The sequence below is a fragment of the Chrysemys picta genome, chromosome 7 (genome assembly GCF_011386835.1).
Source record: "Chrysemys picta bellii isolate R12L10 chromosome 7, ASM1138683v2, whole genome shotgun sequence".
In the NCBI taxonomy this organism is placed as follows: Eukaryota; Metazoa; Chordata; order Testudines; family Emydidae; genus Chrysemys; species Chrysemys picta.
In genome coordinates this window covers 55,000,218-55,018,003 of record NC_088797.1, presented here as the reverse complement: position 1 = coordinate 55,018,003, position 17,786 = coordinate 55,000,218, and the positions used below count along the sequence as shown (strand labels likewise).

The following is a 17,786-nucleotide window of genomic DNA, read 5'->3' as shown; positions in this document are numbered from 1 at the left end:
TCTTTTGGACTTATTTTTGGTGTATAAAGAAATTTTGAAGTCATGTGTCTGAACATCATTTTTGTTTTGACTCCATGCTTGCCTTATCGTTAGAAATGTCATGTCTGACCATCCCTGATTCTGATTGTGTCTCCAGGGAGGGTTATAAAAGCTCTCAATCCTTAACTGAAGGGTGTTTTACCTTTAACAAAGATACTTTCTTCTATTTCTAACAGAGCACAAAGTTTTAAACATACTGAATACAACTACTTTCCCCTCCTGAATTAATTAGTATCAGAGGGGTAGCCATGTTAGTCTGTATCCACAAAAAGAATGAGGATACCGGTGGCACCTTAAAGACTAACAGATGCATCTGAATAAGTGGGTTTTTTACCCACGAAAGCTTATGCCCAAATAAATCTGTTAGTCTTTAAGGTGCCACCGAACTCCTCGTTGAATTAATTAGGTTTCACTCATTGATAGCTGTGGGGTCATAATTGTTCTAATTCTCCAACTGCCCACAGAATCTTTTAGGAAAAACAGGGTAGATAAAATCTTAATCTCAACCATAAGACATGTAGAAAACACATATTTGATTTTAAGGAAAAACACATTTGGGCCTTCTTTATATATCAAAAGACAAGTTTTCTATGCACAGAGGCCTAGAAACTAGAGGAGGCCTAGACTACTCTGCTGCAACACCTGCCTTCAAATTGTGATCAACAGGGATGCTGTTGCTGACAAAGCATGATACCTAGCAGTCATGTGACAGACCCATACCTAGGGAACTCCCCACCACCAGACTTGAGGGCAATTAACAAAAATGAAGACAGATCTCCTTCCTTTCTCTCAGAGTGGCATAGCAACATGAACCAGGAGAGCTAATCTTTTCAAAGTCCTCTCCATACTGCTAGCTTCTCCCCCACTCTGTTTAGAGTCTCAATTCTGGGAGGGGGGGGGGCAAGTTTCTCACTTGGTGTAGCTACAGGACCTAGGCACAACAGGGTTTCAGTCTTGGTTGTGGCTTCTAGGCACTGCCAGAGCACAGAAGTTATTTAAAAGGAACATTTTTATAGATATAACATGGATATTCTTGCCCTATTTTTAAATTACAAATATTTCAAGCAATAATATTTCTGGCTAGATTTTCCTGAGAGACATTGGCATGAAGGTAATATTTTAGCAGTTACAATATTTGCCCATTTTTAGGATCTAAACTCTTTTCAAAATTTCCAGGGTGGTTTCTTTTTCCCCGCCATCCCCCAAAGCTTTTGTTCTCATCTTTCCCCTGAGACACTATCACTAAAATAATATTATGGACTTAAGTGTCATGAGATGCAGCACGGTAGCTAAGTGAGTTCTCAGCAGACTCCTGAAGAATTCCTCATTTCAAGCCCCACACTTCCTTTTTTGGGTGCAAAAATCACAGAAAGTGGCAAGAATGTCTAAACTTTTTTGATCACCAGAAAGGGCCAACTCCACCAAAGCAGATATGGAAACTTTGCACCCTGTTTCTTGGAACTGAAAGAAGATGGGTCATGACGAACAAATTAGCTGCCAGGAGTGTGCAAAATGGAGAGAACAGAGTTTACTATATAGATAATGCATATTTACCACTTGTTCAGTGACAAGGTGCACTACCACAACTGTATCAGACTGGTCTTATAATCAGGACACAGTGCAAAGGTTAGTCACAAACTAAATGTTTTATTATTTTATTTCATTTCCTGTCCTCAGAGCTCAAATTTTCTTTTAAAATGTTATCTAAATCTAACCATAGTTCTCTAATGAGGCTTACTCAGTGCTGCTTAGAGTGTAGACTATGTTTGTTTCAACTTTAATATGAGTAAACCAAGTGAAGTAATTCATATGTACTCATATTAAAGTTGAAATGAACATAGTCTAACACGTGTTTGAGTGTAACAGTTTTATGGAGTTTGCTTATACGCCTTTACCCCGATATAACGCGACCCGATAAAACACGAATTCGGATATAATGCAGTAAAGCAGCGCTCCGGGGGGGCAGGGCTGCGCACTCAGGTGGATCAAAGCAAGTTTTGATATAACGCGGTTTCACCTATAACGCAGTAAGATTTTTTGGCTCCCGAGGACAGTGTTATATCGGGGTAGAGGTGTACCATAAATTACTGTGTATAACTCAGATCCTGTTCCACCTATAGTAGGTTATCCTCCATGGTCAATTCCTGAAGTTTGTATTTCTGGCAAAACTCTATGTACTTCAATAGCAGTTTTGCCTGAGTAAGGACTTTAGGGTTTAGACCCCAGTCTCTCTAACTGCATGTAAATAGTTTGTCTTTCATTGAACACTTTACATTGATTGTTGTTGAATTTTGTATCCTTGGTTTCAGAGTGTCTTTCCAATTAATCAAGATCCCATCCCATATGTTAATATTACCTGCCAAAGTATTTCTGATGTCTTCCACCTAGGTATAGTTTGAATTTCATTATGTTCTGCCCTTCAAATAATTAATAAAAATAAAGGAAACTTAATGTTTGGTCATGGAAAGACACTGCTTGAAGAAATCCCGCCAATTGTCAGGGCTGTACTGAAGTTCCCGGAGCTACTGGTAAAACAAGGAATGTAGCTAAGTGTACATAGAAATTTTAAAAACAAAAATCAGGTGCACTCTACCTGGGACTAAAATACCATTACAGACAACCAAGTTTGCTAGTGTTACTGTATCACTTGCAATTTGTTTATTGGTTAGAAGAGTAACCAATGAACATACCTTGCCATACATAGTCTTGAAAGCTGCCTTGATTTTTTGCCTTTGATCACTGGAGCGATTGGACACAACATTAATGATAGCTTGCTCATCCGTTCCTAGGAAATAAAAAGGCAATTTTTTACAAGAAATATAAACATACTCCTCCAAAACTGTTCATTTTACAATTTTAGAGTTTTAACAAATACAGTGCATATTTTTATACATACATATATTAAAATAAAAAATGTTGGCCAATATATATGCTTAAAGGGTACAGTTTTCAAAAGCACCAGCTGAGAATTAGGAGTCTGAAAACTTTTTACCCAAGATCTATACAATCAGAAGAAAAGAAAAATGTCTTTAACTTTTTGGCTAATAAACATAAACTCTGTAGTAATCACTAAATAAAGATCTTGTCTTACCAAATCCCTTCATAGCCTTGCGCAGTATTTCTGCATCCCTCCCAGCATCAAAGTTGGGCGCAGCTCGAATTGTGCCCTGGGTACTTTGAGTCATTGCTGCAGGCTAAGAATGAACGAGTTATGCATTACCAGCCAATTTACACAATGCAAAGTACTAATTTAATGTAGTGTTAAACTTTACAGTTAATATTTCAGAGAGAGATGCAAGGAACTTGTAAGTTTTACCACACACTTCTTGGGAGAGGAACAACCTCTTAACAGAGTTAGGAAGGCATTTTAGCGCAATGAACAGTTTTGATCCACTAATGCCAAATTAACACTGTTTTGCGCAGTTGCGTTGCTGAGGATATATTCTGGACGCAAACTCAGTGACCCTTTAGGACAGAACTGTTCTTTCCAATACATGTTGCTGATCTCTAGGGAGCATTCTGGATGTAGCACTTTCACTGAAATCAGTGGGCTTTCCAAACAGACCACATGCAGAATACTGAAGAAAGCTGCTGTGTGGGTTAAAGATAGGGTGACCAGACGTCCCGATAAAATCGGGACCGTCCCGATATTTAGGCATTTGTCCCGCGTCCCGATTGATCTTCGGTCGGGACGCTGCACTCCGCTTTTTTTTTTTTTTTTTTCTCTGCCGGGCTGCCGGCAGCACTCAGCTGTTCTCGGCTTTTTTTTTTCTTCTCCTCTGACTGCCGGCAGCACTCAGCTGTTCTCTGTTGGTTTCTCTCCCCCCCCCCCCTCCTAAAAACCAGAGGCTGAAGGTATGCATACCTAAGGAAGGGTGCATAATCTCCTCTGACTGCCCGCAGCCCTGGGCTGTTCTCAGCTCCCGCCCCCGACTGCCAGCAGCACTGGGTCACAGTAGGGAATTGGGAGAGGGAGCTGTTTGTGTCCTTACACCGGCAGCACTCGGTTTTTTGGTTTTTTTTGCTCCGCCAGTGACCCCCCCCCTTGTGTCCCGATATTTTCTTCCTGTCATCTGGTCACCCTAGTTAAAGAAGACTGTAACTCTCCTTTTTGCATAGAGAGAGTTTCCAAAAGCAAGCCACCAGAGGGCAGATACTTTCACAAGTACAGCGCCTAAGTAGCTGGCCTGTGCACTGGGGATTCTGCAGGGGCTTGATAGAAAGGAATCCTCCTCTCAGAGCCAGGGGCGGCTCTAGGCACCAGCAAAGTAAGCACGTGCTTGGGGCAGCCCATTTGCAGGGGCGGCAGGGATCCAGCATGGAAGCTGAGAACCAACAGGGGACCCTGGGAGCTGTAGTTCCTTGGTTAGCTCCCTGCCTATAGAGCCAGCCCTGGAGCAGGGAAAGAACTACATTTCCCAGCATTCCCTTGGCCACTACCACCAGGAAAGAGGGGGAGTGAGTGAGGAAGCTGAGACCTCACGCTGCAGCCTGCTTTGACTGGAGAGCTGCACTGTGAGTAGGGATACCATATTTTAACATTTAAAAAATAGGACACTCCACGGGGAGGGAGGGTAGCCCCCCCCTGCCACCATCCACCCCCTCCGACTACCCCCCACAGAAACCCCAACCCCTCCAACCCCCACCTGCTCCCTGTCCCCTGATCACCCCCTCCCTGGACCCCTGCCCCAACTGCCCCCCAGGACTCCACCCCCTATCTAAGCCCCACTGATCCTTGTCCCCTGATTGCCCCCTCCTGGGACCCCACCCCCTATCTAAGCCTCCCTTCTCCTTGTCCCCAGCTGCCCCTCCTGAGACCCCCGCAACTTCTCCCCTAGGACCCCACCCCCTACCTGTCCCCTGACAAACCCCTGGACTCCCATGCCTATCCAACTTCTGCCTGTCCCCTGACAAACCCCCAAACCCTGACCCATCTAACCCCCCCTTCTCCCTGCCTCCCCGAACCTCCGCCCCATCCAACACCCCTGCTCCCTGTCCCTTGACTGCCCCCCCAGAACCCCCTACCCCTTCTCCAACCCCCCAGCCCCCTTACCGTGCCACTCAGACCATGCTGCATAGATGCTCCTGTGCTCCTCTGCGGAGCCACAGCCCCCCTCCACTCCCCCCGCACCTGCCTTCCAGATTTGAACACCTCAAAATTAAGGAGTGCTCAAGCTCAGTTTGGGCGGCTGTTACTTCATTTCTCCCAAATCAAATATACTGATCCACTGTAACTTGCTATAGAAAAAGTAGGATAAAATTGAGCAAGAAATGCTTCCCAGTGGTTATTAGGACTGGAATTGCTATTTTCAACAGCCATTGCCTTTTTTGTTTGTTTGTTTGTTTGTTTGTTTGTTTAAAAGGAAGTCAGTGATATTGCATTGGCAAATTTAGAAAGAAAGAGTGGAACAAAAGAATAATAAAGGCACTTCAACTTTTCCTCATTTATGTAGGACAGTCTTATAATATGCATCCAGATATGCTCCAATCACACAAGCTGAAAATTGTTCCACTTTACTGCAGTTCTGTGACCATATGGGAACCAATCCTGTCTGTGTTCTGTGCACACCTAAAATTCCTGCTGAATGACCTGCCCTGGGAGCGAGTTACCAGTGACCCAGGGCTGTGGCCGAAGGAGGGTGCAGGTGGTGGTGGGGGGAAGCCCAGGGCTAGGGCGGCAGGAGGTGTGTGTGTGGGGGCAATGGTGGGGAGGGTAGGGGGAAGCCCAGAGCTGGGGCGGCAGGGGGTGCGGGTGGGGGGTTGAGAGCCCAGGGCTGGGGTGTCAGGGGGTGTGGCGAGGAGCCCAGGGCTGGGACCGAGGGCAGCCAAAATTCTTTTTGCTTGGGGCGGCAAAAAACCTAGAGCCAGCCCTCTAGGCATCGGCAGCCCAGCCCCATTCGTTCCCCTGCGGGACCCGAGCGGGATGGGGGGGCTGGGGCCTGCTGCCCCCGCTCCGGGGCCGCCGCGGGATAGTACCAGCTGGGCAGCAGCCCAGACGCAACTGGCCAGGGGCTGGGCGCAGCGTGCGCGCTGCTGGGTTCCCGCAGCAGGCCCCGGCTCGGGGGGTTCGGGGACGCCAGAGCCGCAGCCGCCAAGCGCCATGGCCGCTTCCTCCCCCGCAGCAGTGGGAGCTTCAGCAGCGGCTGCTCCCGAGTCCCGCTGCCCAGGGGGGGAGAACAGCCGCCGCCTGGCACCGCGGGCTGCCCCCCTCCTCTCCCTACCACCCAACTGAGTCCTGCCTGCTCGGGACCAGGCCGGACTCTTACTCACCCCGGCCCCGCGCTTCCCCTGAGTCTCCCGGGTCTCCCTCCAGTGCTTGCGGAGGAAGGGTTGTTTTTTTGGGGGGGGGTTTTTGGGGGGGGGGTTGGCCACGCCCCCCCCCCCCGCATCCCGATATTTGACTTGGGTGATCTGGTCACCCTAGTGTGTATATATATCCTCAATATATGTTCCATTCTATGCATCCAAAGAAGTGGGCTGTAGCCCATGAAAGCTTATGCTCAAATAAATTTGTTAGTCTCTAAGGTGCCACAGTATCTATTTGTGGGATTTACTAAGCAATGTGTTTATATGGCACTTGTAATAAAAACAATCCAAAGGAAACCAGCTTAATTGTTACTGTCTCTGGTGCACAACTACCATACACAGGTCTCTTAAATAAGCAGGCAGTTTTTAATGTATACAGTAGTCAACTGAGTATCCTTAGAAACTTATGTAATCAAGCAGCTAAAACAAAATGGGTGAACTTCACTTGCTGGCAAAGGCCCTCTTTGCCCCCATATGGGGGTTTGAGTGTGGAAAAACTCACGTGACATGACTGCATAGTGAAGGGGGGAAGAGAGATGGAGTCTCCATATCCTATGCATGCCAAGAGAGAACACTCCACACCTGCTTTGATTTTGGTGATAAGGACAGTGTCCACTGGATCTATACTTACATGGATCCAGGGACTGGGAATCTCTGCATAGGGTGCAGTGATCCTTCCTCCAGGCTATAGGCCTGAATATTGGCCCCAAGAGAGCAGAGCTACAGCCCTGCAGCTAGCCTCTGGCTTGGGGCGAGTAACTTTCACACCCCTACCCCCAGACTTTATGCAAGATAATGTCTTTACAAAGGAATCAAGAATTGCATTATCTGTACTTGCTTTGACATACTTCTGGCCTTAATCTTTCTTAATCTTTTTTAATCTGCAGTTAGAATAGTATGTTGCCTATGGTGACCAGATGACAAGAACAAAATATCGGGACACATGGGGGGGGCCTGCAGCCGAAGGAAATAAAAAAAAAAAAGAGTGCAAACTATCGGGACAAATGGCATCCCGACCATACATCAGTCGGGATGTGGGACAAACAACTAAATATCGGGACGTCTGGTCACCCTAATGTTGCCAGTTTGCATGTATAAGGAACGTCATCTAAACAAACATCTATGGCCTTAAAAATAAAGTCAGAGAGCCTATAACCCCCAAACTATAAACACATATATAAAATGATCGACACATCTGGCTGAGTCTAACATTAAAGTGTGCGTGCATCCAAAGTAAACCATCATTTTGCAGCATCTTAAAAAAGTTTCCAAACTAAAAGTAAGTGTTGTATGGTAAGTGAAAAATCAAAGGGAAATGATTCTGAAGCAATACCTTTAGTGGCATAACTATATTCCACTGTCCTCCCTATTCTAGTCTGGGTGTATTTTCAATTAGTGTGTTTCATGTTATTTTCCATACTCCCTTGAGGCACAGATTAATGAAGAAATATTTTATGTATTATTCTCATGGTACTAAAAAGTATGTTTTGAGACACCATGCTGCTTACATCATTTACTTTGCATTATGCTCCAATCCACCTTTTAACAAAATGATGATCCAGATGTTTCAGTACAAAAATGTGCAGACTTGGAAATAAATACTTATTGTGTCAAAAGGCAGCAACCAGTTTTATGGTGGTTTTTTTCATGCACACAAGTTCAATTAATCAGATTTTTAAAGAATGTTGTTTTCCAAATAATTATTTAAAATTCTGTTCTTATCAGTAGGATTTGATAGTTTACTCTAAATTCTCGGGGAAAGAGGAAAGCCTCATATGCAGTTAAAAATTAATTATTATGTAACTCCTAAACTTTTGTTTGATTTATTTTCAAAGGCTGTTGAAAACCTGAAAAGGATTCAGAAAAGAGCGACTAGAATTAGAGGTCTGGTTAATGTGCCTTACAATAAAAGACTTATGAAGCTCCATCTATTTAGCTTCTCAAAGAGAAAGTTATGAGGTGATTGAATCACCTCATAAGTACCTATATGGGGAAAAGATTCTGATAGAAGAGGACTCTACTCTAGTAAAGGCATAACAAGAATCAATGCCGGGAAACTGAAACTAGATAAATTAAAGTGAGACAAAAGTGCAGATTTCTAAATTAAGGTACTTAATCACTGGAACATCTTACCAAGGGATGTAATGGTTTCCATCACCTGAAGTCTTTAAATCTATATTGGATGTCTTTCTAATTATGTTCTAGCTCTACCACAAACTATGGGCTTGATGCAGGAATTAATGGATGAAATTCTGTATCCGGTGTTACACAGGTCAAACTAGATGTCCATAAGGGTTTCTTCTTCTTCTGTTCAGAGCTTCATTAAATATTAGCATGGTGCAGAATTTACAGTCAGATTATAAATCTGGTCATTAAATTACCAATCCTTTGTTTTTCTGTTCTATATATTACCATATAACCTATGAGCCAGTTGTCTGAATAATCTTATGTATGTAACCATGTCCAACCACGCTGCCGCATTCCCCTCATTCTCATTTATTGTGTCATGTTTATAATCTAGTTTGTAAATTCTTCGGGGTGGATACTTTATCTAACAATCTGTTCTGCGAAACACCACGTACACCTTTGGTCTTGGTACAAATAAATAAGAAGAACTAGAAAAGAGGTTTTTAAAATTGCATTAAAGCATGGGTTTGATTGTAGTCACTTGCTAAAGGCATAAAGCCACTTCTGGTTTCAAAGTCATACATTCCTCCAAGATGGCAGATATGGCCCACTCACTAATCAGTGACACTTAGTACCAGTGCAAAAAGCCAGCTACTGTCAAGATCTGGCTTGGAGATTATTTGGGTGCCTATTACACACACACACACATACACACACCCCTCTACCCCGATATAACGCGGTCCTCGGGAGCCAAAAAATCTCATCGTGTTATAGGTGAGGCCGCATTATATCAGGGTAGGGAGAGGAACCGCTCCGTGCCCCAGCTCACCTCCGCTCTGCCTCCGCCGCTCCACTTCTCCCCCCCGCCACCTTCCAGGCTTGCCTCGCCAATCAGCTGTTTGGCCCGGCAAGCCTGGAAAGGGTGGGGGGGAGAAGCGGGGCTGCGGCGGCGCACTCAGGGGAGGAGGCGGAGATGAGCTGGAGTGAGGAGCAGTTCCTCTGCGCCCTCCCTTACTTGCTGCAGCCCCCCTGCCTCAGCTCACCTCCACTCCGCCTCCTCCCATGAGCGCACCACAGCTCATTGGCGCAGCAAGCTTGGGAGGGAGGAGAAGCGGAGCTGTGGCACGCTCGTGGGAGAAGGCGGAGCGTAGGTGAGCTGGGGCAGGGTGGGCGCCAGGGAGGGCTGCAGCAAGTAACAGGCGGGCCAGAGGAACCGCTTGCGGTAACACGAATTCGGATATAACGAGGTAAAGCAGCCCCGTCCCCCGGAGCGCTGCTTTACCGCGTTATATCCGAATTCGCATTATATCAGACAGTATTATATCGGGGTAGAGGTGTAGTATTTTTTTACATGGCTTAGGAAAGATTTGTTTAACTCCTGTTATAATAGACATCAAATCTCCTTCTATCCCTCACTTCAATTTAAGTATTAAAACCTTTATTTAAAAAAGAAAAGAAAAGCTTGCTTTACATTGCTGAAATTCTATTTATGACAAACTGCTGTTGTGCATATCACATGGAACATCAAAGCAAATTGCACCACAGTTTTACCTTAAAAGGTGTAGATTTTTTAAATTATTATAAAAAGTAAGTTAAAAAAACACTGCTTAATTACTGTTTTTAGAATTTTGAAACATACCATTCCAATTATGTATATGTTAGGATTGTTATTGCTTTTTGAAAACACTTAATGGAAAAACTGCTCACAGCACTAGGTTTCTGATAGAAATAAATTTTAAAAAGAGGCTCAAACTAAGTGATCGATAATAAGGTCAACTTAAACAGCAGGTGTAGCTAAACTTGCATTTTATTTTCCCACAAATTACCACAATTTGGTTTTTTTGCCCACCCAATCCTGCCTGCAACAAAATACATGTTACACGCCCCTGCTATTATGGTAGTGGATCCTGCAGGACTCTATCTCAGACTATCTTTTGTACAAGTTTTTTCCTTCCCCTGCATTGTGTATAATAGTAACACTATAAATTATTTCAATTGCCCAGCTGTGCTATATTGTACTATTGGCAGCGCAAACGATAAAACCATGACAAAGAAGTGTTTTTCCATTGAAGGGAAGTTAGCCATTTTCCAAGACTGTTTGACAAAGTAGAACAAATTTATACCTCTCCTACCAGCCAAACTTTCCCCAAAAAGTGTATTAGTTAAACTGATTACAAGTAACTGATGTGATAGCTGATTTTGAAACATTCTGTAACTGGAAATAAAAAGAAGCCATTCGTTTTGAAAACTTTCAGTCAAATCCTCATCGCAGTGATGTCACTGGCAACACTGACCAAGATTGGACCTTTATACAAAATTCAAAGGGAAAGTCAAGCATGTGCTATTCAAAAATAGAATTAGACACATACTGCAGTATTTGGTAACATAGTAATACTCAGGATTGCAAAGAGAATCTGCCTTACATGTTTCCTATCCACTCAATGCATTTGACTATACAGGACTGTATCCTCTCATAGCAGTTCTTCTGGTATCATGTTGCACATAATACTTAAAGGGCTATTAATGAACAGACTGTAACACTGTCTGCAGAATTACTACCAGCATCTCCCCTTCTCTGCCCATCCACCCAGAACTATTGTAAAGAGACAGACTGTCATTTTCCCCATGAAAACGGCAATGTACTGCTCAGTTTTATTATGAAAGTAGTACAATACATACCTGACTAGGCACTGGGGAAGGTACTTGTCCACCAGGGTATCCCACTTAAAGGAAAATTTTAAAACAAAGCAAAAGAAAAAGGTTATTTCTTAATACAGAGTTAAGATACATTGTACTATCATCTTATTTCATAATGCATCACTTTACACATCTATCAACTTTGCATACATAATCTCTGTTTTCACACATGAAGTTGCCTATGATACTCAGCAAACGGCAGCTCTTGTGGAAACCATGGGAATGACTAGCAACAGCAAATAAGCCACAGGAGTGGCTCCAGTATACACACTAGTAAGAAAGCATCAAGAATGCTAAGCAATTTTACTAGTGCTGTGGGAGCTAGTGAAATCTCTCCCTTCTAATCCCTGCTCCCTATGACAAAAGCCAGGAAACTCAGAGCTAAGGAACAACTGGTGTCCAAAAGGAGTTTAGCAGTTCAGTATTAAAGATATTCTAATTACTACAGCTGACTAGAGTGAAGATTAAATCACTTACAAATGTCTTAAATATGAAGAGTGATACACTGACAATTGTTAAAGCAAAATATGACAAAGTAATCTGGTTTTCCATTAGAAAGCATTGGAACATGTGTATTTTATTCTTCGTATGTAGGTGGGCATACAAACTTGTGTTATGTTAACAGTGGCTTAACCACTGTTAAAGTTAGTGAAGCAATCTTAAAAGAACTAAGATGGCCCTCATAGCTGTCCCCATTCTCAGTCTCTTATAAGTGCTACTCTTAAGCGCATTCAAGGAGATAGCTGCCTAGCTGACAACTGAAAATCCTTAAAATGTCCTTGACACACATCATTTACATTCACTGGGTTGCCTTTAAGCACCTGCCTACGCCTCCTTTACACTTCCCCCTACTCCCAAGTGCTTAGTTCAGTGTGGGCATAGAGATTTACTCTTGCTGCTGAGCACTGCACATATTTCTCAGGGCTATGCAGAAGCGTCTCCATACAGGCACTGATCACTAGTGCATTCTGGTTTTCACAATTCATCAATGGCCTTCAGGATGAAGAAGCAACAGCATCCCAAACACTATATGAAAATAAACAGCAACAGGAAGTGTGCCTTTTCTGATATATGTAGTATTTATTTAGATTTGAGTTCTCCTCTCAGTCATTCATTGGTCTTAGAAATCATCAGGAGTTGTCTGTCCTTCATAAGAACATACATAGCATCCAATTGCAATAGCTAAGAACAACAGAGGGAGCTGAGGGCATAATTTCAGGTTCTTAACCTGGAATTCCTTGGTGCAACTCTTAGGTATATGACTTTTTTGATATCTGACTAGGATGGCACACACAGGCACATGCACACCCCCATTACCTACCTGGTATTTGTGCTGGTCCACCTCCCACATAGGTTTGAGATGGAGGTTGAGGATAACCACCAAAGCTAGATCCATTAGGGGGGACACCAAACCCAGGACCTGTAGGAGCTAGAGGGGAAAAAAGGGGTAAAAAAATAGAGGTTTTTTGGTAATTTAAATTTTAGTTGATTTATAATAAAAACAGAGTAGGATGTTGTGTAATGCAACTGTAACTAAAAATCTTTGGACACAGACAACAATATCCTAGTAATTTATACAAAGATTTGAAAAGCTACCATCATGCTTCGTGAGTTCAGACACCAGATTGGAATAAAAGTAGTAATATTTCTGATTTACCTTCATCTCCTTCAGAAATAAGTCTGTGCAACTTTCGGGTTGGATTTATGTAGGTGAATTATTGAGAAACACATTTGTTTTTTTCCTTTGGAATAATGTTAGACTTGGGAAAACACATATATGTTTAATTCATAAAGCTTGCAGTTTGACCTTTGGTAATTGTCAGACAGAAGCAATAACACTAGTTGGGGGTTATGACGAAGTGGGACTGTTCTTAATGTGTTCTTTGAATACTGAGTGGGGAGTATTGGCCTGGGAAGGTTGCAGGGGAGTTTTGCTGGGGCTGTCTGCATGGGAGATGGGAGACTTTCCCTGAGGGAGGATACCTGAGCAGGTAACATGAGAACCAAGGAAGGGGGTTGGAGGCCAGGTGACACCTCTGCCCAGGAAACTGGACAAAGGCTGGGGGGAGGAGCCGGGGGGGGAGGCTGAGTAAGATCGCTGGAGGGAGTTGCAGTTGGGAGCTGGCTAGGGAGATGGAGAGGAGCCCAGATGGGGCTCTGGTCCACCAACGAGGCTCTGGCCTCCCTTCCCTCCCCCCCCCCCCGCCCCCGATGGACCTAACTGAGGGGGTCCTGTTTGTCTGTACCTGCAAGACCTGTCTTGGACTGTGTTCCTGTCGTCTAAATTAACCTTCTGTTTTACTGGCTGGCTGAGAGTCATGGTGAATCGCTGGAAGCCGGGGGTGTAGGGCCTTGTCTCCCCCCACACTCCGTGACAGGGGGGTGGGGGGAGGAAAAGGGCTTTCCTGAGAATTCTATTTGGTTATTCAAAAACTGATATGTCAGAGTTTGGCTCTGCAGAGAGGCAGAGCAGGAAACAAGAAATAATAAATGTTTACCCAGACCACATGTGCTAGGAATACAATGCAAATTGACAGCTAGTGCAGATGAGAATTATTATTTTTTAAATGGGGATGAGGTAGAAAAGGAGCATGAATAATAATGTACATTCAGTATTTAGAGCCTTGCCATCAAAATTAACAAAACTTCTGAATCCACAGCAATAATCCTAAAGCCCTTTCCCTAATGAAATGTGTGAAAAAATGTATTCTAATATTATACATTTATATAGTCCCTTTGATTAGAGCATAAAGCATTTGATAGCTATTAATTAAATAAGACTCAATAACAAGAGCATAATTACTTACCCATTATCTGAAACTGAGGCACAAAAAGATTAAGCAATTTGACCATGGTCACACAGCATGTCAGTGGCATAACTGGAAATATGCCTCCTGCCTCTTCACCAAATGCTGGAGCTACCATATACGCTGCATTTCAGAGTCGGGAGCCAGTTCCAAGGACAGACCACCAGAACCGACAGCTGAAAGACCTTCATATGCTTTCAGAACTTTGGTTTTCTATCATACCTGGTTTTTATCAGGAACTCGTTTAAATTAATTTTCTGATTTTTCCCCTTTGAATGTTCTCACCTAATCGTGCTCTCTAATAGCAGCTCTTTGGCTCCCTCCACAGCTCTCCTCTGCCTTTTCTCTTTGAGCACAAACACTCACTCTCTCCCTCTCCCCCGCCCCCACCTGCCCTCCCTATTCTCCTGTTCCCACTAAGTTCCACCTCTGCCCTGCTGCCAACAAAACTCAGCTTGCTGATCATGACTGGACTAGTGACAAACTCTGCCTATTCCTCTTCTTTCCTCTTCCTCATCCCTTCCTCTAACCCCAGTTAAAAACAAAACAAACCTACTCATTTGTTTGTATTCCCATCCCGTACCCTTTTGTATCATTAGATTGTAAACCCTTCAGGACACTGGTTGCTTCTTTCCACATCTGTATAGTGCCCAGCACCTCAGCCTTTGGGTGCTATTGTAATATTAATATTGCCTACTCCACAGAACCGAGCTCTGCGTGCCAGTCTCCTGCAATAACCACTAGACAAAGCTTTTTTTTTTTTGTATTTTCTGAACCAAATACAGGGACTGATTATGATGGAAATAACCTGTGAACAGTGTTCTTGAATATTACCTCCAGGATAAGATGGCATCCCCCCAGGTTGGGGAGCTCCAGGGTAGCCCCCCCCAGGTTGGGGAACTCCAGGATAGCCTCCAGGCGCAGGGTATCCTGCAGCTCCTGGGAACCCACCACTTGGTGGCGCTGCAGGATATGCACCACCTCCCACAGGAGGGAAGCCTCCAGGAACAGCAGGATAGGGATATTGACCAGCAGGTGGATAAACAGACTCTTGTCCTGTAGGCTGAAAACAGATAATGGAGAGAATACTTGTGTATCTGCTAGAGACAGACAAGGAAATAAAGACTCTCTCTCTCTAGCTACCAAAGTATGCACAACTTAATTAACAATAAGGTCTGATTTAACAAAGAAGAGAAATTCAAAAATCTGCATTGATGAACTTGCTTTAACTCTTGTTACTGGGTTAAAAAAAAACAGTACTGATACAGAAACATCAAAATGTATTTGCCTTGTCAAGTGTGAGCCTGATCTTTAACAAGCAAGACCAGCAGTAAATGAAATACAGGTCTTGAAACAAGCACATTCAAAATTGACTAGGGTCTCTGAGGGAAGTTCCTATGGGTTAATAGCCATACATGAGATCTCAGAAATATGCAATCCAAAAGTTACTGAAATAAAGAGTTCGTGACTATATAAATCAAATTGGTTCATTGTAAATCAGTTCTGGACAGCTACCACTCCCAAACTGCTCTGCAAACACAGCCCACATATTATGTACAGTTCATACTCGTCCACTTCCTGGGATTTGGTTTTATTAACAGAAATTAACAATACAAAAAATTCTATTCAAACCTTCTCAGGCTTGGCTGCTCCCAAGTTTCCTACCTCTGGATGGCTCAGTTCACACATTAGATTCTTCCTGCCCAGAAGGCCACTCCCACCTCCCTTATATTTACTTCAGCAAAACACACTTAAGTCTTTCCCAGCAGAAGCAAAACCTGCTAGCAAAGTGGGGTATTTCGGAAAACACTATCAGTATGACTTCATGACTTCACGGCCTGTTTGGACAATACAGAGACCACACACCTCATCTTGAAGTAATTGTAATGTAAATTTCTCGCTGACAAACCTAACACTAACAGTACAACTCATTTTAGGCAGAATAGCAATCATTTCACATTTTAAAATATTTTAAGCCTAGCAAAGCAATAAATCCACAATGAATAAGCTGCAATATTTCATTACAAACTCAAATTAAGATCTTCCAATTATTCATGTAATGAAATCAAGTGTGTTTCTGGAATTGAACTTTAGCATTTCAGAATCCAGTGCAGCACTTTTGCTCATGAAAATAGAGCTTTGTAACAGACAAGGCTGATAAAGCCCTTAACTATAGCTGCACAAAGGGTGCCACTAGAATTGTTAGGATACATTCTGAATATATTAGCAGATCACTGTACATAAATGATAAATGCAGCTGTGTTGTATGCACAGTACTTGAGTTTGCTGCATATGAATTATTTTGATCATGTTACAGTTCTCAAACTAGCTTAAATTTTCCAGTGCAGCTCATCCATCCACAGGCTTCTAGATTTGTTTTTGATCCTCTTCTGCTGGATTGAAGTTTGTTTTGAAGCTTTTTGGAAATGAAGACCATATAACACTCAAGGCTGCACTGTTAATCTCCATTTCCTAGGCTGTCATGAGCTATGTTTTGAAGAATGGTGACAAAATTTTTGAAATCAGTGTAATGACTGATACTTGAATTCAAAATTTATCTGAAAATCTTTATTGATCAAAATACATGTTACAAATGAAGTGTTTTCACAATCTAAATTTGACTTATAGTATGCACTTGTAGAGTAAATGTGATGTGTCTTGCAATAATGCTAGGTAAAAACTCTTCAGTAAAGTTGGGAATGCTACTGCAAACATTCTCTTACCCGCTTCCTTTTTTGTTATTGATGTCCAACTCCTTATATGCCAGATATAAGTCATCAGGAATTTCCCATTTCCCATTTAATATTATTTTAAAGGGACAAATCCACTTTAAAAAAAAAATCACACTTCTGTCTGAAAACATTTTGCATTATAATATAATAAATTGTTATAGTAAATGCCTAACATTGCTATAACTGAAAGAGTAGAGAAAAGGTATTTCGCTTCTTTCAGATTTGTTTTATTTGTCCATCTTGACAGCACTTTGGATATAGTCAGTTTCACGGTTTCCCCTGTTTGTATGAATCTTTCACACAGAAAGTGGGTAAAGAAAACACACTTTTAAAAAAAATAATAATATATGTGATTGACAAGACAAGGCAGAAAGCTTAATGGCAGGTGTAGTATCTGAAAATACTTTTAACTCATTTTTTTAATTTGACCAGATTTCAAGCTGTGTACTTTTAAAAGATACTTCTCACCAACATAATACTATGAATTATGAACTATGAATTTTCATACTATGAATGTTTACCAACAATAAACCCTCAGTTAGAGATTTTTCCTTAAAAAAGCAGGGCCTGATTTTCAGATGTCCTGCACAATTTCGACTTCAGTTGGAATTGTTGGTGCTCAGCACCTCTGGGAAAAAAGTTTGGTTCTGTTTGTTAAATGGAGATTTGATCTAAAAGCATTCAGCTATTCTTCCACTTCTTAACTTGAGACAGTGGCTGCTGGTAGTACTAATGATTGGAGACCCCACGGCTGGGCTCAGGGGGAGAGGGTGCGGGTATCTGGGCCGGGGGGCTGTGGCTGAGCTATGGGAGGGAGGGGGGTTGGGTGTATTGGCTGGGGGGGGAGGAGTTGTGAGTGTCTGGCCCCCCGGCTGGGCTCTGGGGGGGGGGGGGGAAGAGAAGGGTGCAGCGAAACAGGAAGTGGGTTGTCATAGGGGTTTCTTTAACTCTCTACTCCTGGGGGAGTTTTCGTGTGTGTCTGTATTGCTACAGACATACTTGCTGACAGGTATTTTGAAATAAATTACCAAAATAATTGAAACTGGTGTGATTATGTAGTAGTATTTTGAAATAAAAT

General features: G+C 42.8%; 1 protein-coding gene across 6 annotated transcripts in view; it reads right to left on the bottom strand.

Moving 5' to 3' along the window:
• Nucleotides 1-17,786, bottom strand: part of ANXA7 (annexin A7) — a 50,089-nt gene that overhangs the window by 15,048 nt on the left and 17,255 nt on the right. For all 6 annotated transcript variants that reach the window (XM_065553281.1, XM_065553284.1, XM_005285620.5 and 3 more), the window contains exons 3-7: nucleotides 14,811-15,039; nucleotides 12,491-12,598; nucleotides 11,152-11,195; nucleotides 3,131-3,233; nucleotides 2,730-2,824 (exon numbers count right to left, since the gene is read on the bottom strand). In XM_065553281.1, the coding sequence (XP_065409353.1) occupies nucleotides 2,730-2,824; nucleotides 3,131-3,233; nucleotides 11,152-11,195; nucleotides 12,491-12,598; nucleotides 14,811-15,039 (579 nt within the window). The remainder of the gene's footprint in view (nucleotides 1-2,729; nucleotides 2,825-3,130; nucleotides 3,234-11,151; nucleotides 11,196-12,490; nucleotides 12,599-14,810; nucleotides 15,040-17,786) is intronic.